At 41.4% G+C, this 25,217-nt stretch overlaps 1 protein-coding gene across 2 annotated transcripts in view; it reads left to right on the forward strand.

Annotated features, from left to right (window-relative positions):
- The window catches only part of MGRN1 (mahogunin ring finger 1), a 578,779-nt gene that overhangs the window by 519,057 nt on the left and 34,505 nt on the right, over positions 1–25,217 (forward strand). Inside the window, exon 16 of one of the 2 annotated variants that reach the window (XM_044089070.1) lies at positions 14,658–14,702. The exons of the other annotated variant lie outside the window; for it this stretch is intronic. Within the exon in view, the coding sequence (XP_043945005.1) occupies positions 14,658–14,698 (41 nt within the window). The 3' untranslated portion in view covers positions 14,699–14,702. The remainder of the gene's footprint in view (positions 1–14,657; positions 14,703–25,217) is intronic. 2 annotated transcript variants of the gene reach the window in all.

Genomic DNA, 25,217 nt, shown 5'->3' on the forward strand with positions numbered 1-25,217 from the left:
TTTTCTTTCATCTTTTCCCATTAGGGGTCACCACAGCGGATCCTCTGTTTTCATTTCTTCCTGTCCTCTGCATCTTGCTCTGTCACACCAACCACCTGCATGTCCTCTCTCACCACATCCATAAACTTTATCTTAGACCTTCCTCTTTTCCTCTTACCTGGCAGCTTCATCCTTAGCATCCTTTTCCCAATATACCCAGCATCCCTCCTCAACACATGTCCAAATCAGCGCAATCTTGCCTCTCTGGCTTTGTCTCCAAACCGTCCAACCTGGGCTGACCCTCTAGCTCCCAACACAGTGTGGTTATTTATTGGCTAGAGGGCATAGGAGTCAGTTTTCAAGCTTTTTTCTCTGCTCTGAGCAGCCACTGGGCTGAGGCAGTTAGCAGTGCCTTGTATAGCAGCAAATACTTAGCAAAATTTACCTGTGAAGTTAGGATTAGATCTGAAACCTGTTAAAACATTGTACAGAAATACGATTAGAGCAGTTAGCTTGTGCATTGAATATCACTACCATATCCTAGCATTATATAATATCCTGCTCTTAACCCCAGAATCTACTCTAGGAGACCCCTGATAAAAGCAATCCTTAATCCTAAACAGCCAACCCTATTACAGGACCAGAGAACCTGGATATGCAATTTCCAAATGTCTCAGTGGCCAGCTTGGTAGATTTGAGCATCCTAAGGCAGTGTAGCAAATTGTCTCATGTTCTCAGACAACCACTTAATCATTAACAAAAGTAGCACAGTATGTGAGAGATGTAAATACACAACTTCCTTGGAGAAAAAAATATTGCATACAGACGAAGTTGTCAGGAATACCCACATTACATCCCTCACAAATACCATTCACCATACACACACACACAAATTATCTTATACTGAGGTGCTTAAAGGAAACCTTCACAAATCTCAAAATCTCCAAAGCCACCTAATGGCAACACTGCTTCTCGGCAATCACTAAAGTACACACCAAAAATCTCACATATGCCTACATCTAATGGTCCAAGTGCAAAGACCATGAGGTAAGCATGCACTTTACCTGATACTCTTGTAATTGCATATTCCATTGTGTGGCACAGATGCTTCACTCATCAGGTTAGACAAGGAGAAAATAACTTAATTGCCTGTCTGGAGCAAGGATCCAAAATGTCACGTATGGACTTAAGTATTATTCTGTCATAGTCCATGTGAGTGTAAATGAACTGAGACATACCTCACTCACTGTACTATGTGAAAAGAAGATATAATGTATCTCTTGGAATGTATGTCACAGGCAGATATGAGCCTTGCATTGAGCAGCATTCTGACTTTACCAAGGAATATGCCACAGTATGAACATAAAATGATAGATTTTTAATAATTGACATAGTATCTAGTGTCACTGCAGAGGGATTCAGTGTCTGTCAGCATGGGAGAACAAGTTCAAAAGACCATGTTGCCTTGCCAAGGGTGGGTTGCACCTGTCCCTCCTAGGCTTTCCAGTATTGGCTAAAACTGTATCCACCAAACTTAGAGCCTTTTTTAGGAAATGCCAAAAAACAGAAAACTACCAACACAGTGAAAAAGTCTACAAGCAACCTTAAGGTGTTATTGCTCAATGTTCAGATCCTAAACAAAACCAAAAAAAAAAAAAACTCCACACCCTTCAAGCCCTCCTCACTCTGGACAATGTAAACATCTGTGTCATTACCAAATCTTGGTTTAAAGCCATAGAAAGTACTCCAGAAGTGCACAACAGCACAGACTGGAGCCAGGAGATGTTTCTATCTATATTAGCAAAAAACATACCTCCAGGTTGATTAAACAGGATAATTGGAGCTCATCCATATGCATGTCATCATAGATAAGGTCCTTCACCGTGTCATGGCTTGGTACAGGTCACCATCTGTGCCCCTAGAATCTCATGACCCTTACTTAAACCTACTAGATGCACTTACCATTGTTAAGGTTCAACCGTAATAAAATAAACTTGACAGATTAAAAAAGAGGTTATTAAAAGAAATAACGCGTGGGAGGCAGTACTCAGGAACTCATGTCTCCTCAAACAAAATAATTCATAATCTTTTATAGGAAAACTTTAACAGAGTAGTAAACTTTATCAGTCATACTACTGTTGGCATCCAATAGAAAAATGCTAACTAATACAGTTCATTCTTCAGACCATTACTAAATATTTACTAGAAATATGTCAAGTTTAGTAAAATAGATATGCAGTTTGTTATTTACATTTTTTAGCTTAGTATGGAATAAATTTCTTTTTACCATTTGATTTGGAAAGAATGCTGCTACAGGTTCAGGAAATGAGTCTTAACATTCTGTACTTTTCCATGTTTCTGCTTCTACTGTTGCAAACACACTAATCTTCTAGGGCACATGTAATTTCATTTTAACCCTTTACAATCCCCCATTTGATGCTAAAAAACATCATATTGGTATCATAAAATATTTTTTACACTTTATATTTTAATACATTTTTCCAAAACCTTAAAAATTTCTTTTTCAATTTCTGTTTCATGTTCATTGACCTGATCTGCAAATGACACATTTTCAGAATCACTAATATACAAATTCTGTAACTTTGGGTTTGATTGAGATGCAATGAGTTTGGTTATTAAAGCTTTACATAAAAATAAAAGCAAAAAACACAGTCATAGTAGTAATAGGAATAAGCATAATAAATTTCAATAAACTGCCCCTCCATCCTAAAAACAAATTGGTTAACCAAGCCCATTGTGAACTATCTGCTTCTTTGGTATCTGACAGTTCAGCCACTTTTTGGATGATTTCCAAATTACTACGTATTGCGTGCATGTTATTGGGAATAAATGAACAGCATTCGTAAGCGTGGATGTACCTTCCTTTGATGCAGGTACGAAATCAAGTGCCATTCGATTTTGGAGTACTGCTGCACGCATGACACTCAACTCTAGAATAATCAAATTAATAGTTTCAAACTTTGCATTGCTTAACACTTCTAATAGCTTAGAAAGTTTTCTCAGCTCCCAAATTGATTTTACAGTCCCATAAGCAGATTGTATACCAGACACAGAAGTAACATCATCTCCAAGGTCCATATGAGAAAATCCTTTAAAAGCTGCTTGTTTTAAATCATGATGTTAAATCCATGAAGTATCAACCTGTCCATTCAGATTTTTTTACAGTCTTGAGTATCTCGTGTATTATGAATTTTACCATTGGGCAAGGCATCTACATGTTGAATGGCTGGAAGAACTCTTCCAATATAACAACACCCCGACTGGTTTGCTGGCAGCCAAGGATATGCTAGACTGCCACAAATAAAATGAAAGTCCTTCAGCATTACCATGCCTTTTACTGCACTTCCAGTATACATTCTTCGAGTAATACTACATTTGATCTGTCCAAGCTCCACAGTCCCATTTTTCGCATAGTAAGTATATTCCTTGATAGTCACGAAAAGTCTAAGTGCAACAATTTTATTAAACGATGAATCATTTTGCCACAAAACATTTTTACCTAGTACCACTGGTGAAAGTGTTGTCCCCATACTAACTTCATTTACAGGTACTGAAAACAATGGAATATCTCCATCTTAGGCCATAGGTGTGTGGGCACTTACCCAACAGTTACTTGCATTTAGAGTCCCAGCATATATATTCACAGTGGTGAGGAATGTATTGAAATTTGGATGCCAGTCTGCTGATTTATTTCTAGATTTTGTCAGTCATTTTATTTTTCTGTTAAGAACTTGAACAGTATACAGTTTCACCAGAGATCAGGAAATGTAGTAGTAGAACAAAAATAACAATTGTAGTCATCATGGCAACATCAGACATGGATGGCAAGCTGGGCAGGGTTGGAGTGGGTTTTCAGAAATGTCCAGGCACAAATTAATTTTGCAATGAATAGCTCACTGCTGCATTCCAAACACACTCTATAAAGGTTGCTGTTGTAGTTTAGCTTCCATGAGCAGCGCTTGGTCACCTGACTCAGGGAATAGATCCTCTTGTGGTGTCATCAGTTCTGTTCCCAGTCTCTCTGTTTTTTCTTCTGGTATGAGAGGAAACCGGTTCATCATTAGACAAGGCTGCAGAGGGTAGGTTGAAAGGAGTGGGTTGGCTTCCCTCATTTGGGACTGCTTTTTGAATATGGGCAATATGGATCCATGTTGGCGATGCGTTGAGTCTGACGGCTGTAGCTCTGACAAAGGATCACCAGGGATGAGTCTTTCCATCTAAGTTGGAGGTGTGTCGTCTGGAGAAGGAACGAACAAACACCCAATTTCCTGGGTTGACATCATGTGCTGCAGAACAGAAGTAAATTGTTTACAGTAAGTAAGCATTGTTTCATCAACTACCAGCAGATCAAGATTTGCAGATAGTGGTGTGGCTGGCATCCTCATAGGCCATCCCATGAGGAGAGAACGTTCTAGGTGCACTGATTGCACTGCGGATAGTAAATAAAACTAAGGGTAAAGCCTGTGGCCATTTTAGATCCATTTCTGCAGTATGTTTTGCAAACTTTGTTTTCAGAGTTTCATTCATTCTTTCTACCATGCCTGAAGCCTCTGAGGTTTGTGTGGACAGTGATAATGCTTCTGAATATTTAGAACTTTTGACTCATAAAATGAGTACCTCTATCTGACTGAATACAATATGGTGCCCCCAAAACAGGGTATAAACTCATACAAACTTTTCTTGGCCACTGAGGCCACATTATTTATGATGCATGGGTATTCTCCAACCAGAGAAAACATCAGTCAAAACTAGTACATATTTAAACCTTGCGAACATTGGTAATTCTAGGAAGTCATACTGAATACTACGAAAAGGTCCTCACAGCTTTTTAATATGCTGTGTGGGAGCAGTCAGATTTAGAAGCATTAAATTGAAGACTTGTATAACATGTTTATACAAGATGCTGAACAACTTCTGAAGCATGAGGGGCATACCAGGCATAAGGGGCGTCAGTCAGAATCTATCTTATTAAAGATTTTTTCTCAGATGGGAAGGCAAATGGTAAGCCCGTGCCAGTTGCAGTAAAAAAAATTCATGATTCTACTAACCTATCCGGATGGTGCCAGAGTAAGTCCGGGGAACTAGAGCAGCCGTCACGGATCCACCTTACCTTTTCATAGTCATCAGCTTGGTTCTGAAAAGACAAGACCTCCTGCAAAGATACAGGTGCATTTTCAGCTTGAAGAGGCTGCAAAAAAGAAGCCTAAACAGGATTTATGAAAGCATCCTGCTTTTTCATTCTATAAGCAAAGGTATTTTCACTGTCTTTATATTCTACCTGCCATGCATTAAAAGGATGACCAGCAGCTGGCAGCAACTTTACCTTTTTCTTTAAGTCTTTTTTGTATGTTTAACAAAATATTTTTTACCAAAAGTTTCTACAGGTGGAAAAGTCAATTTGCCATTATTTTTAGTGAGCTCATGCCATTTATCTAAGTAGAGACGGCTATCTTTGTTACAATTCTGAAACACATGTCTTGCAGGAGTACCTTACTCTGGTTCTTTTAAAGTACCCACATTCACTCCTATTGTAAAGAAAATGTACACTGCTAATAATAAAAAAAAAAATAGATATCCCACTTTCATACTAAACCACGTGCATACAAAAGCTACAGTTATCTGTACAAACCTGAAAGTCTGCCAAGACTGAAAGCTCCAGAGAGAGGTGCAGTTGTGAACTGACACTACAGAGAACACACTACACAGAAAATTGTCAAAGGGCCCAGTAAAGTGATGTTTTTTGTAGAAGCAGCTCCAGGCATTTCGAAAAAATCCAAGTCTTTAAGGCACCATCTATTTTAACTTAAGGTTCAACTATAATAAAATAAACTTAATTCATTGGCAGATTAAAGTTCAGTTTATTAAAGAAATGACACACACATGGGAGACAGCACTCAGGAAGTCATGTCTTCTGAACAAAATAATTCATAATGTTTTTATAGGAAAACTTGAAAAAAGTAGTAAACTTTATCAATCATACCACTGCTAGCATCCAGTAGAAAAACGTTAACTAATACAGTTCATAATACAGTTTGTTCTTCAGACCATTACTAAATATCCAATAGAATTGCTTCAGTTTAGTACAAGTAGATCTGCAATTTCTTATCTACATTTTTAGCTTGGTATGGAATTCATTTCTTTTTACCACATGATTTAGAAAGAATGCTGCCTCAGACTTAGGAAATGAAACTTAACATTCTGTACTTTTCCATTTTTCTGCTTGTACTGTTGCAAACACATAAACCTTCAGGGACAAGTGCAATTTCATTTTAACCCTTTACACCATCCAACCAAACACTCTCTTCATGGGTAACTTTAACCCTCTATAGACTGGGGAAAGGTAGACTGCCTCAAACTCGCAGGCACAATGCCTCCTGAACTTTATAAACTCAAACATAACTCAAACATCCTGGAACAGGTAGTTCATGCTCCAACCAGAGGATTAAACATTCTGGATCTGGTGCTCATCAACATGTGAGAGCATTACACCCCCCCCACACACACACACACACACACACACGTCATGTCTTTCGTATTAATTTTGATCAAGAAGCTGTCTCATTTGAAGGATCAGTCAACCCAGAAAATCCAGCTAAACCAGTAACAGGAACTATTCAAAGGCAAACTACATCCTATAAAGTGACTGCTTGTCAAAATTCAAGGCTTCCTCCATCCCCGAGACCTTAGCTGCCTATGCAGAATTATTCACATGAGTCAGTGTACAGGCATGAGAATGGCTGCATAGAGGCTCCCATACCTACCAGAAATAAACCCAAAACAAACACCACTGTGGAATCCTCACCTGAACGGGGTATGTTATAAAAGAAGAAAACTTATGGCCAAAATCGGGAAAAGCAACTCCCTTAAAGACAAGTATTCTCTTGTACAACTAAACAAGAAACTGTGAGGTCTAGTTAAGTCCATCAAGGCCATCTATGAGGTCAGGATAGCTTCCCAGGCTAAGGACAATCAGAAGGCCTTCAGCTACATCTGGAACCACACATAATAGTGTTGAACTGGTGGTGAATAATACCACCTACACCGATTAGGGTGAGACAGCAAATCTACTGGCTGATAAATTCTGCTCAGACTTCACCACCCACTCCCTGCTGCTCCACCAGGTGAAACTCCCTCCAGCATACTTCCTTCAATAGTCAGTAGGGACCAGGTACTGGCAACCCTCACTAAAGCCAAGAACAACACCTCCATGGGTCCTGACAACATCCCCAGTTGCTTCCTGAGCCATATAAACATGACATGTCTGGACCACTTGAAGCAGTCTCCAATTACAGCCTTAAAACAGGCTACTTTTCAAGTGATTGGAGGACTGCGACAGTTATTCCCCTCCACAACAATGGGTGATCAACTGACCCAGAGAACTACAGGCCCATCAGTCCAACAAGCCCAATATGCAAATCCATGGAGCAAGTTATCATGGAAATGATAAACAGAGGCACTGCAACCTACAGATACTGGACCAATCCCAATTTGACTTTTAGAGAAGGTCATCCCTATTTAACCTGGTAGACTTCTTTGAGAAGGTCACCAAAGCAATGGACGAGGGGAAAACAGTATATATTGCATATCTTGACCTGGCTAAGGCATGTGATACTGTACCCCTCTCAGGCATTGTTGACAGGCTCTCTAAGCTAGACATAAACCTTGCATAACTCACTGGATTGCCATCTTCCTCACAGACAGGACCCAAGAAGTCAGGATTGGTTAGACCACCTCCACCAAGAGACCAATCAGCAGTGGAGCACTCCAGGGCTCCATGCTGGGCCTGCTCCTGTTTGGCATCTACTTCTAAGAAGTCAAGGCTAATGTTAAAGGCCTCTGGATCACCAAGTTCACAGATGGACTGTAAATTGGAAGTCACCCCCCTCCCCCAGGATGCAAACATCCTTCAGGTGGGTTTAAAGCAGACAAATGACTAGTGCCAAAGCCATGGCCTAAAATGCAATGCTAAAAATGCATTATATTCCCTTAATGGATGCTGTCAATGCAAGGTTATTACTTCATCGATAAAATGCCCCTAGGAGTCGACCCAGTAGTAAAGGACTTGGAAACATGTAGAGAGCAAGCTGGCCTTTGACCAACATGTAGCTAAGATAATAGGAAAATCTTTCTATGTCGCCCAACTTGTAGATAAGAGTATGGCATCTACATCCAACTAAGTTACAGGACCACTCTAATCGGCTCTTATCAGACCTGTCATTGAATGCAGTGCACCGTCTGGCATGTATTTAACCAGACACATGCAGCAGTCGGAACACCCACAAAGGTTTATTACCAGGAGAATTCAGGCATGAATACTCTGTCTTACACTGATCACCAAAAGGCTGTCTCTGTAGTCAGTTTCGTACAGGTCACTGTGAGGAGATCTTTTTCTGGCTTACAGGGCTTCCTCAGACCCACCACTGATGGATCTGTTGCATATGCACAAAACAAACAGCACCAGAAACACTAGATCCAGGGATCTGAACTTCACTTATGACATAAGCAGAATATGCTGAAGAGACTGATAATGTGTCCCAAAGGATCCCTGCACCATGGAATGGGCTCACCATCTATGTTAAACAGAGCTCATCCCTAACCCTATTCAAGCAAAACCTTGACAGTTGGATGGGAAGTCATAAAATTACCCCCAATCTGGTCACGTGTCCCTTATGAACAGAGGCCATCAATAAAAAAGTATTATCCTAACTAACACCACCTACCTATCCTTAGCTACCTATTTACTAACATGGTCCCCCATGACAGTTGAGATAACTGGACCCAAATGATATGGGGTATGTAGACAGGCTTGTTAGGGCCCTAGTGGTTGCAAGCCTTGTTAGAACGTTTGAATCTATGCCACCAGGTTGCTTGGCATCCATTTGAAACTAGGGCTGTAGGCTGTGCCTTTAAGTAATTGTAATGTAGTCTATAAACATTTCTGTTGTTTTTTAGTATATTATTTATCCTTTTTAGAGAAATATTAATGTGCAGGCGTGCATATTATTTTAGTAATGTAAAAGATGGGCTGTTGTCCGCCATATCTATCCTTACTTGTAGGAGTATTCTGGGTTGAAACGGTGAAAGAATGTACACCAACACAGGATTTAAAAGGGTGTTACAGCCCATATAATTGTCAGTGCATTCCATGTGGAGATGTGCAGTAGCACCTAAGGGTAAGAATAAGTCTCTGATTTTGCAGCTTCTGGATGGGTATTGGCACAGATGAGGAGGAGATTGCCCAAACGTTATTTATTGTTTCAATGACTTCTCAAAGAACTCCTCTAATGGTAAGTAGCTTTACAGAGGCACACAACTGTACTGTTCCCCAATAGGGACTGTTACCCCACAACAGCAGCAAAGAACTGCTGGGTAGAGCCATACTCTTTACCACCCAGTGGACAGTGAAGACTGTGCTTTTTGGCTGGGAAGATCCTTCCCCCTTCCTTCTTGCAAACGAGGGTAGCACAGTAGTCTAATCCTCTTGGCTGATATAGTCTTCTCTCCTTTCCTGTGGTATGCAGTGAGGAAATTGGGGAGTGGGTATTAACTCCTGTTTGTGGCTTTCTAAAATGTTGAGGCAAATGATTTTCATGGATTCTGACTCCTTCCCCTGGGAATGTTGCACTTTCATGCTTCTTCAGTATCTCTTCTAGGGCTTGGCTCCCTGATGATAGGGGTGGCTTTTTAACCCCTCAGTTCCTAAAGCCTGCGTAATTTGACAACAAAGGCCAAAGCTACTTTGGAGGAGCCCCCATCCTTCTCTCTAACTTCAGGTTCATTACAATGGCTGTAGAGTTCCTTCAAATTCTTGCTCAGAAGCCAAGACCCTTTGTTTTCTATGCTAGATGTTCCTTTCCTTGTTGGGGCACCAATGCTTGGGTCTTTTAGTTTGGAGAGTAGAACAGTTTGCTTTCCAGGTGACCAAGTTCTCCTGGATGATGGGTAAGTCTCTTTCCCTCAGGAAGTCTGGGAATTGGCCTTGCAGAAGCTGGAGGAGGGGGCTTTGCTCTAAACAACTTTCAAACCCATTGTAGTGGGATACAGGATTGAGGCCCAGGCCCTTCGAAGTTTCTGTCTTGCCATGGATGGATTCTTCATTCTTCTTCCAGACAGACCCTTTGTGTTTGATATTTGATGGGGGTGTGGTTGCTTACTGGGCTTCCTATGGGTTCTTCGGTTATGGACTGGTCTTTGAGTCCTCCATTTCACAGTCTTGCAGTTATTTTGAAAGTTGTCTTCCCTAGCTGGGGTCCATAGGCACCTGTAGTGTGATTCCTTGGGAGCATGTGGCTGCCCCTCCTCATATGGAACTCTCCATCAAGAGCCCCTGGTTTCTGGGATGGGTTCTAGCCAAATTTATTCTGATGTTATTGATCTGGTGTCTGGCCTCTTGGGTCTCTCCTTGCAGTCTATGGGGAAGAAGGGTTGTGCTTGAGCTTGGCTCAGGATTCAATCCACAGAGCAGGGCTCTTAAGAGGCATGTCAGTGTACATTTTTGGTGGGTCATGACAATTCCCTCCATATCAGCTGGTCAGAGGAAGAAGTGTTAGTATATTTCTGTTCTCCTTAGTATAGAGGTTCCTAGCTGAGCCCATTTCCCTTCATTTTGTTTGGGGATGTGGCCATACCCTCTGACTCCTATGATGGACAAGGGTTTACATTCACAGTACATTAGAAGTGTCTATTTGGCCTTGGGTTAGGGGGACATCTCCTTCTCCTCCCCTTTTGGAGTTTGTGCCCTCTTCCTTTGAGTGCTTGTATTCTATTAACTTCTGATTGGGTCCTGTAGGAGGGAGCTGCAAGCTGTTAAGGGCATTTTACTGTAGTCTGAGTGGAACTGATTGTCCACATAGATAGATTGGTACCTTATTACCAGCTCATTTGGTTCCTAAAAACATCTGGATGGATTTGGATACTAATTGCAGAGTCTTGCACTGCAAGGACTAGGGCACTTTCTGCTGTTGGTCTTCATGGTGAGATCAGGGCTGAAACCTAGCTCCATCTAGTAACCGCCTGTAGGAAATCCGCTTTTCCTTCTCATTTGGAAGTCTTTCTTCAGGAGTCTTTAACTTCTTATCTGACATGCTTACTGTCTGTCATTGGGTTCTTGCCCTTTGGCATAGGAGTTCATTCAGGGGTGATACCCTGCCTGATGGCTTCACCTTCTCTGAGTATTCTAGATCAGCAGTACCACAGGGGTATGCATCTCATTCTCTCCATTGTCCTGTCCTTATTTCTCTGTAGAAAGTGGTCTGTATTTTTGGATAGGGATTTTTTTTTTTATTTAATTTCATTTTATTTTATATTTGTTAACCGGGATATTCTGATTGAGCCAAAGCCCTTTTTCAGTGGAGGCCCAGGAAGAAAAGCTCCACAGTAAATTACAAGCTAGTAAGTACAGTCACATTATATTCAAACATTATAGCTGTAATACATTATGACATATCTTTTTTACAGAGATTAATACATTTAGGCAAAGGTACAGAGAGCAGTAAAAATACAGTTTTGTGACAGAATTTAAAGATAATTATAAAAACAGTAAAAAAGCATAGATGCAGTTAAATCCTGTTAATAGAAGCGAGTAAGAGAGATGAGGAAGACTGCTGTTAGTAAGGAATATTTTATGAGAAGTAAAAATGAAGTATGGGGAACTGAGATGGGAAACTAGGATCAGAGGAGGACTGTGTAATTATTAAGTGGTCAAGATGGGAAGGGAATGTTATCTGAGGAAAGAGAAAAATGGAGGAATGGAGGAACAGAATAAGGAATGAGATGAGGCAAATGAGAGTTGATAAGGTAAGAGTTAAGGGAATAAATAAAAAGGGGAATGAGAAGGAGGGAAGAGTAGGCTAGGGTAGGATAGAATAGTGTAGGATAAGATAGGATCGAGAGGGGTAGGATATGGTAGAGAGTTCTTGGGGGGGGGGGGTTATACAGTGACATGTCCCGGTGGTGTTTAGGTAATCTTTTAGGGTTATCTTTCTCTGGGTGCTTCTCCCTCAAAGGAGCTTTGCTCTGAGCTGATTGAGTAGTTAATCCATCTTCCTACTAGGAGTGGGAAGTCTTTGGTTGCCATCACTCTTGAATGTGTTCTGGGTTCTCTTCTCTGTCTCAAGTTTTTTTTCTTCCCACTGATCCTTGCTGCAGTCTAATACACTTTGATTTCAGTAGCTGCTAATGATTTGCTTAGTCTGCTGTCCTCAGATTTGATCTTCATGGCTGTTTGGGCCTGCATTGCTCCCTTCCCAGGCAACTTTTCTGTCTATAGCTTTGGAGTTGGACCTTGAAGCTAGGAGGTCCTTATTACTTCATGCTCTCTCTGGTGCCGATGTTTCTTCCATCTTCATTAACCCTACTGCTTTTACTGGTTGTAATTCTTCATAGCTGTGTATGCTTCCCAGTGTGTTCTGTGTTTTAGATGGAACAGATCCTTCCTTAAGATATCAATTGATATACAAAATGAGCCATTTTTACTGTGTTGGGAATGACATAATCTGTCGCTATACAAGAGGGCAGTGCCCCTAAGCTTCCTTTATATTGAATTTTCTTATATAATTAGAAGATGCATACTTATGAGCATGTAGCAGTTGGGGTGCACAGTCTTCATTGTTTCCTGTTATTTGCAGGAATGTATTTGCTATTGACAAGAGCTGAACTAGGGAGTTGTTGGCAAACTTATTTATTGTAGTTGACCGTAAACCATGTTCACCACAGACGCATGTTATTCTCCAATTGTGGAAGCTTCTGGAGAAAGATCCCCAATACTGATTGGTGGAGAGTCTAAAACCAGATATTAGATCCATCAAGGAGGGTCCTTTTTATAGATCAGTCTGGTGGGATAAGACCATCATGAGTGTGGTAAGATTCATGTGCTATTTTGTCACTTCCTGTATCTGATATAAATAGGCATTACATGTGAAGTAAGAGGTTTTCCTTATTTGTGCACATATAGTTTTAGTAATTTGTTTGCCGTTTTTGTATTTGTTCATAAATTTTGCCAAGATGAAAAAATCTCCAGCTATACTCTGTCACATATCGTCTACTCCGAGGCAATCTCTGCTTAACATACAAGGCCATGGCAAACCCAGAGCTGTTGGACATGCTACACTTAAAGAAATCCCAATCCCTCAAAGCCACATGCTCCAGGGATCTAAACCTTATCATCACAATAAACAAAACATGCTGGAGGGATAGGTTCCTGACCCAGAGACTCCCCAGACTCTGGAATAGACTGCCCATACATGTCAAGCAGAGCGCCTCTTTGGCCCTCTTCAAAAGGAACATTGATGATTGTATGGGAGAAAGGAAATTCACCCCGGGGATCACGTCAGTCGCCCTGCTAGATAGGGGTCCAGGGAAGTAAATAGTGTGGGAAGAAATAGCCAGGGAATTGTTATGGCTAGGCTTGTATAGGCCCTAGGGCCGATAGCCTAGTACCAACCTATGATGATGCTTATTTAACAGTAGCACAAGGAGAACAATGATGGCCATGTGATGTGATGTCAGCAGTACACAAATAAAGTGGTCATTGAAAGTTATATGGCAGCCTAAAGTTTGTTTTTTAAGGATTTCAGCATGTAGTGCTTATTTTCCATGTTTTATTTTTACTTTCTTTTGTGCTTAATGTACTTATATTCATGAAAATAGCCATTGTTGGTGGAAGCAATCTTAAAAGTCATCTGTCTGCAAAGGCGCAGTGTTTAACAAGCACTATTTAAAAGTGGGATGAAGTAGGGTATTTTACAGTGTGCAGTCCTGAGAGTGGCAGATTTTTGTGAAATAGGATCCATTTGAAAGCTTTGCTCAGCATTCTGAGAATTTCATGCATTAGTACAGACCAGGCCTTCAGAAACAATATCTCTGTCTTTGGTGGTTAAAGCTGTTGGCCAGTAATTTCTGATTTGTGCAGCAGGCTGCCATACTGCTTTTTTTTGACAGTACAAGCCTTAATCTGTAATACAGTTTGTGTGAAGGTAGCAACATAGTAAATGTATCCAAAGTGATGTCATTTTTATCTTTTCTTATGCAGGAGTATAGTTTTATTTCATTTGTATTAATCATTGCCTCGTTTAACTCTTTGATGCTGTAAAGCTGTACATCACATTATTCTGTACAGCACAAAAACAAATGCGTCCTGCTGTCGATACCTTGTACCCTATTTTGAATTTTAACAGTTATAGTGTAATACAGGGGCACACTGAAACCTGAATGGCCACTCTGTGGCTTACAAGGTGTCTGTCTGTGCCAGTTATATAACATCTGTAATATTCATTATTGTGTTTACCATTAGCAGAATGTTACAGGAAGGAGAGTGCTGCAGAATACTTTGCATTCCTGGAATGCAAAATAAAATATACAAAAGCTTTAATTTGTGATAAGGGTAGTAAAATAACTTGAGTATCTTTCACTGACTGACAGGTTGCTGCTCTGAAGACTTACAGTAAAGTGTAATGGCTTTCTTACTCTGACTACAGCTGGTTGTGACAGTAAAGGCATTAGACATGCTGAGGAAGAGAATGAACAGCAGCAAGGGAAGAAAAACTTAGTAGCTGTTATATTTCCTGCTGTGTTCTACTGTTACTAAGTCATTGTCCGTTCTGATTACTATTCTAATGTTTTCCTTCCTTTTCTGTCTGCCTTCTCTCTTTCCTGAGCAGCATTGGGTCCTGATTCCTGCTCTATTGGTATAGAGGAGTGAGATGGTATGTTTCCTTCTTCATTATAATACACTTTTGCCTCTTTGGGCAAGGCTGTGTTGTGTATTTTGACTTGTAAATGTGCAAGGAGACCTTACTGCTAGAAAACATTGTCTGGTGTATTTTCTATCCTGTTGTTTTAGATGTAGTTGAATGAATCATATCTTACTTGTTTTGTATTACTTTAATAACTGTATTCAAAACCGTTCTAACTAAATAAGAATTGCTTTTGTTTCTTTTCATGTACTCTAGGCATAAAGGAAAACATGTAGCTCTTGAGAAAGCAGTATAGTCAGTTTGGTGGGTTAAAACCATCACTGGTTTTACTAAATCAGCCATGAGAACAAGAGGCAGACAAAGCATCTCCCTGTTTGTAGAAGCTGCAGTGTTACCATGGAACTGATTTGGTAGTACTTTGTAAGCTGCATGCACTGTTTCTTAGATATGTAAATACTGTTGTGATAGTAATTTTTTTTTTTCGAGTGGTCTCTTCCATAAGAAATGCTTCTTTTCTTTCAGGATGTTGTTGTAGAAGGAGCATTACTTAATGTGCTTGGTTATATTGTAGGATGCTAAGTAGACTTGTCTTCCCAAGTTACCCAGAGACCAACCAACCAACTAGCTGATTATAGTTTTATTGTAAAAGACATTCCAGTTATTTTCTTTCCAGTGATTTGCAACTTTTCAGCATTAGCATTGATATTCATCAGGGATATTCTAATTTTTATTAATATCGTAAAGTTCAGAGCTCTAACTTACCTAACAAAGTTGGAAGCCGTCGAACTTGAAATGTAGCATCCAGTAGCTGCTCTCCAAATTTTTGCTTCCCCAGGAATGAAAAAAAAAGTATTAACGAAGTAAAAAAAAATTGTGTTTTATTGCGCATGCTGCGTGCAACTCTAGTACAGTCATTTTATCACACCTAGCTGCATAATGACGTGGATGTTCTTCATGTTTCACTGTTGTGGTCATTACATTTGGGTTACCTGCTTGCATGTAGCCCTCATTCGGCCTGATTAACAAAGTCTTGGGTCCTGCGTCAATTGCTGTCCCTTCTTCCATGACGTCAGGTCGTCAGGGGTATAAAACATGCAGCCGATGCCATTTCATCAGTCTTTCTTGCCGTGCGGTGCCCAAAGCAGAAGCAGTTCGCAAGTGCTGGTCGGCCGACTCCTGAAATTTTCGTTTTCGAGTTTCAGAACCGAAGTCTTCAACTAAAGCTAAGTACCCCATTGGGGAAACTTTTTCTTGTTCCTTACCGATGTCAAGTAAAAGTTAATAATTGCATTACTTGTGGAAAGCAAATACCTCATAAAGATTTTCATTTGTGCTGTATTCCTTGCCTAGGCCCTGACCACGACATACCTTGCTGTCGGTTTTGTGCTTTATTTAATCAGTACACTATACGTCGTCAGTATATTTTCGCCTCTAAATATTTCGGTTCTCGGTTTAATTATTCAGAAATGTCGTCGGTTAGCCATCCAACTACCAGGATTCCGAAGAAACGCAAAGATAAAGACAGAGACAGGCCAATGAGGTCCAAAACTGCAAATGACGCTTCTCCTAAGCCAGTCGCCAGTTCGCCGGTACTCAGTGAGGCGCTTTTGCAGCCCCTGATACCCGCTACTTCTGATTCGCATGTCTCTACTGAGACCCATTCGGAGTATGCCGCGAGATGCTTCAACTATGGAACCCGCGGATGTCTCTACCTTGGATGGGTCCGGAGCCGCTGTGCAGGTACCGGCTTCTGAGGGTGTATTCAGGCCTATGGACTTGCATATTAAACCGACGCCTCCTTCTGCACTTAGACCTAAATCTCGAACCATGGCTAAAAAAACTACGCCCAGGCCACGTGCTCAGGCCTCTATGCCTAAACAACAAATGATAAGAATGGCTGAAGATTTAATAACGCTAATCAGGGGTAGCCAACCCCCCCCCTTTCTATGACACCTAGGACTGAAGTTGTTTATGAATCTTCTGACCAGGATTCTGTTTTTTCTGATTTTTCTGATTATCTGGATTTGCCCTTATCTACTTATGAGGATTCTAATGCAGAGGACTCCATTCCCTCTGCTTCCCCAACAGAGGATTTTTCTTTTGGGGAAACCTTGCATACTCTAAGGGAGCATTTCCACTGGGAAAGCCAGGATTTTTCTGATTCAAAAAAGAAGCTTAGGGATTTCTTACTCCTACCTCAGCATAGGCCTTTAGCTATTCCTCCTGTACTAGACATTGTTGATGATGCTTTTTCGGAATCTAGTTTGGCCCCTGATTCCTTGCCTCCTGCTTCCAGAAAACCTGACAGGTACTACAGGGTCCCTGAGTCGCACAAGTTCCTTTTTAAAATTCCTATTGCAGATGCAGAGACTATTTCACAGGGGCCCAAGGACATTAAGGCTTCTACTGCTAAAAATCCTACCCTTTCTGATAGAGACTCCAGTGCGCTGGATAGATGCGGTAAGTAGGTTTACACTTCTGCAACCTTGGCCATTAGGGCTTTAAACTGCCAGTTTCATATGTTAAAGTATCAGCAACATGTTATTGGATTGCTTAAACAGAAAATTATGTTGATTCCTGACTCTGTGAAAATTAAGAATTACAGGATTTAATGCTTTCTGCTGAACAAGTTGGAAAACATACTTTGCAGTGTGGTTTTAATTCATTAGAGGCCTCTTGCAGGGCTGCTGTTACTGGGTCTGTGCTCAGAAGGCATGCTTGGCTAAAGGAGCAATCCTTGCCTGATCATGTTAAAGCTAAATTGTTGGATGTTCCCTTAAATCAGGACCGCGTGTTTGGCAACAAGGCTGAGGAAGTTCTTAAAAAGATGGAAGATAAAGCTAAATCTATGCAAACTGCTAAAAATTTCTTACAAGTTCAGCCTCCTAGATTTAGTAGGCACTGGCCCTCTAAGATTTGATCCTTTCCAGCCCCTTCCAGGTCGTCTCAAGCCAAACCCAGGCACAGCAAAAGCCCCAGGTTTCAGTAACGGGACACGCAGGACTAAGCAGTGGGGGGGGCCTCCACTTCCAAATCTGGGAGTAATAAGACTCCCCCCTATGGTAAACTGTCTCAATGACTTCTGTTTAAAATTTCCAAGCACTTATCACCTGACTGCCCCTTTGGGGGGAAAGATTGCTCTTCATGCAAAGAACTGGGAACTCATTACCCAGGACAAATGGGTTTTAAATATAGTGTCCCAGGGATACAGATTTCACTTCTACACATTGCCAACACCAAACGGGTGGCCGGACCTACCCCCAAATCAGTGGGCAGAGGCCCAAAAACAAGTACCTTCTCTCTTAAGCATGGGGGCTATTCAACTGGTACTGGAAAAGGAACAAGGTCTCTACTCGAGACTTTTCCTGGTACCCAGAAAAGACAATTCATGGCGTCCTATCCTGGACCTGTCTACTCTAAGCACCTTTTTGGAAATTCCAAAATTCAAGATGCTGACTCTTCACCAATTACTTCCTTTGCTAGGCAAAGATGCCTGGTTGGCAACATTAGATTTAAAAGAAGCATACCTGCACATCCCAATCAGGGAATCTTGCAGAAGATACCTACGCTTCAAAGCAGGTTACACGCACTGTCAGTTCTCTGCACTGCCCTTTGGCTTCTCCAGTTATTCCATTTTGCAGGCAAAGAAATATTCAAATGTACCCATACCTGGACGATTGTCTAATTCAGGCATTAAGCCAGGACATACTTTTGAATCATCTGGCCTTTGTACAAAGGGTTCTAACTTGTCTGGGGTACACCAGAAATGAAAAGAAAGCACACCTAGTACCCTGTCAACAAATTATTTTCCTGGGAGCAAACTTGAATACAACTTCCCAGATGGCTTACCTCATGCCAGAGAAACAAATTCATTTGACAACCTACTTCAAACAAGTGGCCACAAAACCCTGCTATCTGCAAGACAAATACTGCAAGCCTTGGGGTTCATGGCCTACTGCATTCTTCTACTTCCATATTCAAGACTGCATATGAGGAAACTACAGTGGTATCTAAAAAGCCTATGGTGTCAACATTCTCAGGATCTAGAACCAATGATTCCTTTCATACCTTACCTACGCCTAGAATTCCTTTGGTGGGCAGAGGCCTGCCGCCAAATCAAGGGGACTACCTTTCATACCACCCTCTGCCACCCAAACCCTAACAGATGCATCAGACTATGCATGGGGTCTCACCTGGCAGGGAAGTGCATTCTGGGCAAATGGAACCCAAGTCAAATGCACCTGCATATCAATCAAAAAGAAGTGTTAGCTGTACAGAATGCTGTGACAGCCTTCAAGGACCACATTCTTCCAGGACAACTTATGGTAAAGACGGACACCACCACTGTTATGTGGTACGTAAACAAGTAGGGGAGTACACATTCTTACCCCCTCTGCAGACTAGACATGGCATTGTGGAACACAGCCTTGAGCTACCAAGTGCATCTACAAGCTCATTTCCTGCCAGGAAAATTAAATACACTGGCAGATGGACTAAGCAGAAACCTCATGGACCCACATGAGTGGAAACTGGAACCAAGGATTCTCAACATGTTGACAAGCAAATGGGGGAGCCCAGATATAGACCTCTTTGTCCCTCCCCAGAACTACCAGTTGGACAAATTTTGCACAAGGACTCCCCAGAAGCAAGCCTGGAAAGTGGATGCTCTGTTCTTCAGCTGGAAAAACCTATCAGTCTATGCCTTCCCCCCTCTGCCTCTGCTTTCCAAAGTACTACTAAAAATCAAACAGGACAAACCAAGGATGATTTTTGATTGCTGCAGACTGGCCACGCCAACACTGGTAGCCCCTACTACGCAGTGTGTCATGGTTATGGCACCTGCCTCAGACTCCTTCCCTGTTGTCTCAGAAGGAGAATCAGATTATGCACCCTCAGCTTCTAACACTGAACCTTGCAGCCTGGCTAATTACATAATCTCTCCTCTACCATTCCTCAGTAAACCTGTGATGGATATCATTTTAGAGGCAAGGAGGCCTAGTACTAGAAAAGCTTATGCTGAAAAATGGAAAAGATTCTGTGCCTGGAACCAGTCTCAAGGGTTGAGCACAGCAGCGCCCAATTTACCTCAGATTTTACAATACTTAACTGAGATGCATCACAATGGTCTGTCTTTTTTCTCCATTAAAATCCATGCCTCAGCCATTTCAGCTCATTATAACACAGAACCTCCCATCTTCTCTCATCCACTGCTCAAGCAGTTCCTCAGAGGGGCCAAAAATTTGAGACCACCCAGGAGAGCTCCAACCCCAGCCTGGGACCATAACTTTGTTTTGGAGAAACTCACTCTACCTCCTTTCAAGCCAGCTGCTACTGCAGAATTAAATTTTTTTCTTGGAAAACAGCTTTCATGTTAGCAATCACTTCAGCTAGAAGGGTATCTGAATTACAGGCCCCTAAGGCAGTGGAGCCTTTCATCGTCTTTCATGCGGACAGGGTGTCCCTCAGAACCAATCCATCCTTCATGCCCAAGGTGGTATCCAGTGTGGCTCTTAATCAGTCTATTCACTTGCCAACCTTCTTTCCCAATCCACAGAACAAAGGGGAATGGATACTGCATTCCTTAGATGTGCACAGGCATCTTAGATTCTACTTGGACAGGACTAAACCTCAAAGGAAATCTGAACTACTGCTGGTGGCATTTGCTGCAGGGGTGGAGGGGAAGGCTATTTCAAAGCAAACCATTTCTAAATGGATAGGTCATTGAATTCATTTCTGCTATAAGCACCATGGAAAACCTATCCCCCAGGGGATCAGACCTCACTCCACCAGGGCTGCATCTACCTCTACAGCCTTTCTCAGAGGCATCCCTACCAGGGACATCCTAGAAGCTGCTACCTGGAGTTCTGTGCATACTTTCACCAAGCATTATCATTTGCCAATTTCCTCTAAATTCAGAGCTGGCTTTGCCACTGCAGTCTTGCAGGGCCTTATAGCTGGTCCTAATGCTATCGGAATTCCTCTTCCCAACCATAGCTTTGGGAATCTACCCAAATGTAATGACTGCAACAGTGAAACACGAAGAACGTAGTACAGTTGTGTACACTTACCATAAATGTAGATGTTCGAGTGTATTCACTGTTGCAGTCCTGGTTACCCTCCATCCAGCCCCCTAACTCCTTTTGGCTATACCCCTACTTTCCTTTGCTATGCTTAAAAGCCTTTTTGGTGCATTTGCTTTTTTGTTGGAGGTATATCATTGTACTTTTATATTTAATTGCTCCCCATTAGGGGGGCACCTGACATCTGGGGCAAGAAAAACTGATGTAATGGCGTCGGCTGCATGTTTTATACCCCTGACGACCTGACGTCCTGGAAGAAGGGACTGCAACCGATGCAGGACCAAAGACTTTGTTAAACAGGCTGACTGAGGGTAACCTGCAAGCAGATAACCCAAATGTAATGACTGCAACAGTGAATACACTCAAACATCTACATTTATGGTAAGTGTACACAACTGTACTTTCTATGGACAGCTGCAGTCAGAAGTAACCCAACAGTGCAGGACAGCACAATACAGAAAAAAAGAAAAGTCACAAGATGAGATTCCTGTTGTTGGAGTGCCTGTTCTGTGACATTGTGGTCTACTTCTGTTAGAGTCCATTGTTTTCTGTTAGTGTTACAGGCAGTGGACAGAAACAAAGACCAGAAGACTTCTGCTCCCCATACATCAGCACTTTGTTCTTCACAGGTGGGAGAGACATAACCATGAAGGTAACTGAATGACTTTTACAAAAGTCATATTTGCACAGGAAATGATTGTTTTCTTTGAAAATAGGAAGAAAACCAGCATAGCACACCAATGATTCTTGCTTTAAGGCAAGAACGAAATGCAGAGGTAGCATTCTTTTTCATCCATTTGAACAGGATATTTAATCATGAGTTTTCTATTAATTGTATTGCTGCCATCTCCTGTAATGTCCATGCACTAAGCTGATAGCACCTACTAACCAGTACTGTCTTTATCATCTCTGTTTGGGGCCTAGTTAAGATACTGACATTTTCACATTTGCTTCGAGTTCACCAACAGTAATTGCTATAAACATTGTAAAGGTCTAAGGGAATTTTTCTTCTTAAGAAGCAGTGAAGATGGAGGAAAAATGTTCTGATTCCTCCAGGCTTTATTTCTTTTTCGTTTTGAAGAAATACTTCAGAAACATATGTAAGCAGTCCCATGCTGCTTATAAGTACAATGAAAGGATGAACAAAATTCCCTTTCTTTACTTTAGTCTGCCTTGTGGGCATTGCCCCATTTATCCACCTACTCAGTCATTGCAGGTTATATGAGAGCCAAACTGAAATTAAATTTATGGAGCCTTACTTCACTGCTGAAGTCTTTTAGCTCTGAGGGCCACTCAGTCTTCCTTTTCACCAGGTGTCAGATATTTTTTACAGCTCTGACATCCTCACGTACCTCTTTCTAGCACAGTAGATGTAATTAATACTACAGTTTATTGTGTAGGTGCTGGCACTCTGCTTATGCCCAGCAGCTGTTTTGTTTTGCAGTAGCCGTCTTCAGTATAGTGTGACCTGGACGCACACTTTACAGCCTGTACTCAGCCAGAGATTGCGTGGCTTATATGGATTATTACCCCTGGTAGTGCATACAAGAATTCCTACCCAGTCCAGTTAGTCTTATTATTAACATCATTAGTTATACAATTAGTCAGGTATTGTATGATAGTATTGTCACTCATATTTGTCTTGCCTTGGCCTCGCTTGCACATACACTTTTCATGGATGGGAACCTCTTCTGATTCAGGCTGCTTTGTAGCCCAAGTTGGCAGCTGTTTTGAGTAGGAGCTAGCTGGGTAGTTCTCATTACTGATGTTAAGTTTACTAGAAGTCAGTTTCCCAGGTGTCAGATAACGTAAGGTTTTCCCTTGGTGCTTTTCTGGCCTTTCCCTTTTCCCGTGTTGCATTAGGATGTAGCCTGCAGTAATGATTTCACTGTTGTCAACACCTGCATCACAGTGGTGCTAGGGTACCAGTTCAGAACAGCATCTGCTCAGCTGATTCTCCTTTCTGGTCCCTGTATCTTAGGGCCGCTACATACTTCTTGGCAGGAGCTCTATTTAGTAAAAGTATGGACGAGAGAGCTGAATTCAGGACTTTGACTGGTGCCTCCTTCTCTAAAGTGGAAGCATTTTCTAATAACTTGGAAAAAACAACCCTCCTTGTGCGATTCAGGAAAAACATAAGAGACTTCTCATTCATGCAGACAGATATCTCAAGTTGTGGATAATGACAGTGATGTGCGTCACTTGAACAGTGGACAGTAGGTTGAAAGATGTCCCAAGGACCATGCACAGAAATGCAGTCCATCCCTACTGTGCAGACTGGTCATTCAGATGTAGCATCTGGCATTGTAGCTTGATCATCATCTTCAAGCAGTTTACTTCCCCACTTTGCAGGATAAACTGCCTGAGCATATTCTTTGGCAAACTGTGATTTAAAGTTGGACAAGAGCATATTCCTGGGCATCATATAGAAATGGGACACGCATCAGCTCTGTTTTACCTATAAGGGCACCAGTCATTTAAGCAGATTGAGTTCATGGATAATCTGCAAGGGGACTTAGATAGTGAATGCCTTTGTCAGGCCTAGAAAATGTAGGACTTCTGTACACCCCCCCCCCCCCCCCAGTCCCTCAAGTGATATGTAAAGCCAAGAAGAACTAGGGAAGGCTCATCATAGGCATATAGGTTATACAAGGTTATTAGACCAAAGGCCATGTGCATCTTGCCAATAGCCACCCTCGGGGTCTGCCATCCCTTTCAAGGAGAGTAAGGTTAGTAAGTCCCGCTGTAAATTTAAGTGCACCCATCCAGTTGTCGAAGCTACATTTAAAGACAACAAGGAACTGGATCATAAGATGTACATCGTGATTACATCGTGATAGTGCTTCACTGACTAAGGGAGAGGTAGTTTTCTCAACTAGTGTAAATGAGCAGAGACCATGCCTGGCCTTGTCCGAAAGCTACACCATCTTGACCTAACAGGCGAGTCTGTGGGCAAGCCAAGCCTAGTGAGTCTTAATATTAATGTGAATTAATGTTTTCAGCCTGGAGTACCAAAGGCATTTGCTGTCACATGAGGTGGTGTGCATACTGCAAGACGTTAGATAAACAAACCAGTTGCACTGATGAAATGGAAAAGGTTTTCTGTCTGGTGCACCAGGAGATGTCCCGACTTGTCTTGTAGTACCTCTCAGAACTGTTTGCACAAGGTTTAGCTTGTGCTACTTAAGGTCCACAGGTCCAGTTGTCATTTGTGTCTCTTCCTGCCAGCTTATAGATCCCCCTTGCTCTTCATCACAATCTTCAAGCTTTCTGTCTAAGAAATCTTCCGTAAGTAGATGATCACTGCTGTAATCGGAGCTCCCATCCACCTTATCCAACCACCATATTTATTTTTTTGGCTTTTCTTCCTATGCCAGAGGCGTAGCATAGATGTAGTTGGGTCTGTGTTCAGTCATCGAATGCAAAAATTGTCGAATGGCATTACATCGGGGAAAGGGCAAATTTCCTGGTCCCTGCCATAATGCGATGTTAATCGAATGGCTGGATGACAGCATGTTTGAAAAGACATGCCGTTCATTGCTTTTTCTTTCAATGACTGAACTTCAACTCAATGTAGTTATGCCATTGTGTGTAGTTTTGGATATTTTATGTGTATGTTATTGCACGCAGGAATTTTTGATAACAGCTAACAGTTGATTTTTCAGGTGAACTGTTGGTGGTGTTATTTTTTAAACCTTTATTAAATTTTCACTTAGGATGTAGACACACATACATTAGCATAAAAGAAAACAAACCATATTAAGATTTTTCATTTGAATTCATTATGTACATGCATTCTCATTTTTAAACAGTTATGTGTCTCTCCAACATTACATAAATAGCGCAATCCCTGCCTTCCATTAAACCTTACTTCTCCTGAACATCATTCTCCAGACAATTCCCTTTTCTAAAGAAACCCCCTCTAGTTTTTTTTATCACCTTTACAATATTCAGGACTTTAGTAGCAGTTGGTTTAGATTTTGATTTCCATTTTCTAGTAATTAATTTTTGGCAGCCAGTCATGTCCTAGGTCAAAGGAATAATTTCCCTAGTTACAACCATTTGTTCCCCCAACATTTCTATAGGGAATTTTTAAAATCTGCCAGTTGTTGCACTCCCAAAACTCATGTTCCCAATTACCTCACACCTCTGGCATTTGCTGTCCGTCTGAGGAAAAATTCTCTGAAGTCTGCTTGGCTATAAAAATACCTACGCAAACACTTCCGAGCAAAAATCTTAAGCCACCTGGACTTTGTTGTGTACTTGAGAGCCATAGAGATGTTGCCCTGTCGTTCCTTTGTAAGTTTTCTGTCCAGTCTATCTTCCAAGTTTTTTCTAACTCCTGATAGAGTCTTATAATTATCTTGCAGTATTTTATATGCCACACTAATTATCCTTTTTTAAGCAGCAGTTTCTATTCTAGATTTGACTAAAAGCCCTACCA

The sequence above is a fragment of the Protopterus annectens genome, chromosome 12.part0, assembly GCF_019279795.1.
Source record: "Protopterus annectens isolate FY-2018-M chromosome 12.part0, PAN1.0, whole genome shotgun sequence".
Lineage (NCBI taxonomy): Eukaryota > Metazoa > Chordata > Ceratodontiformes > Protopteridae > Protopterus > Protopterus annectens.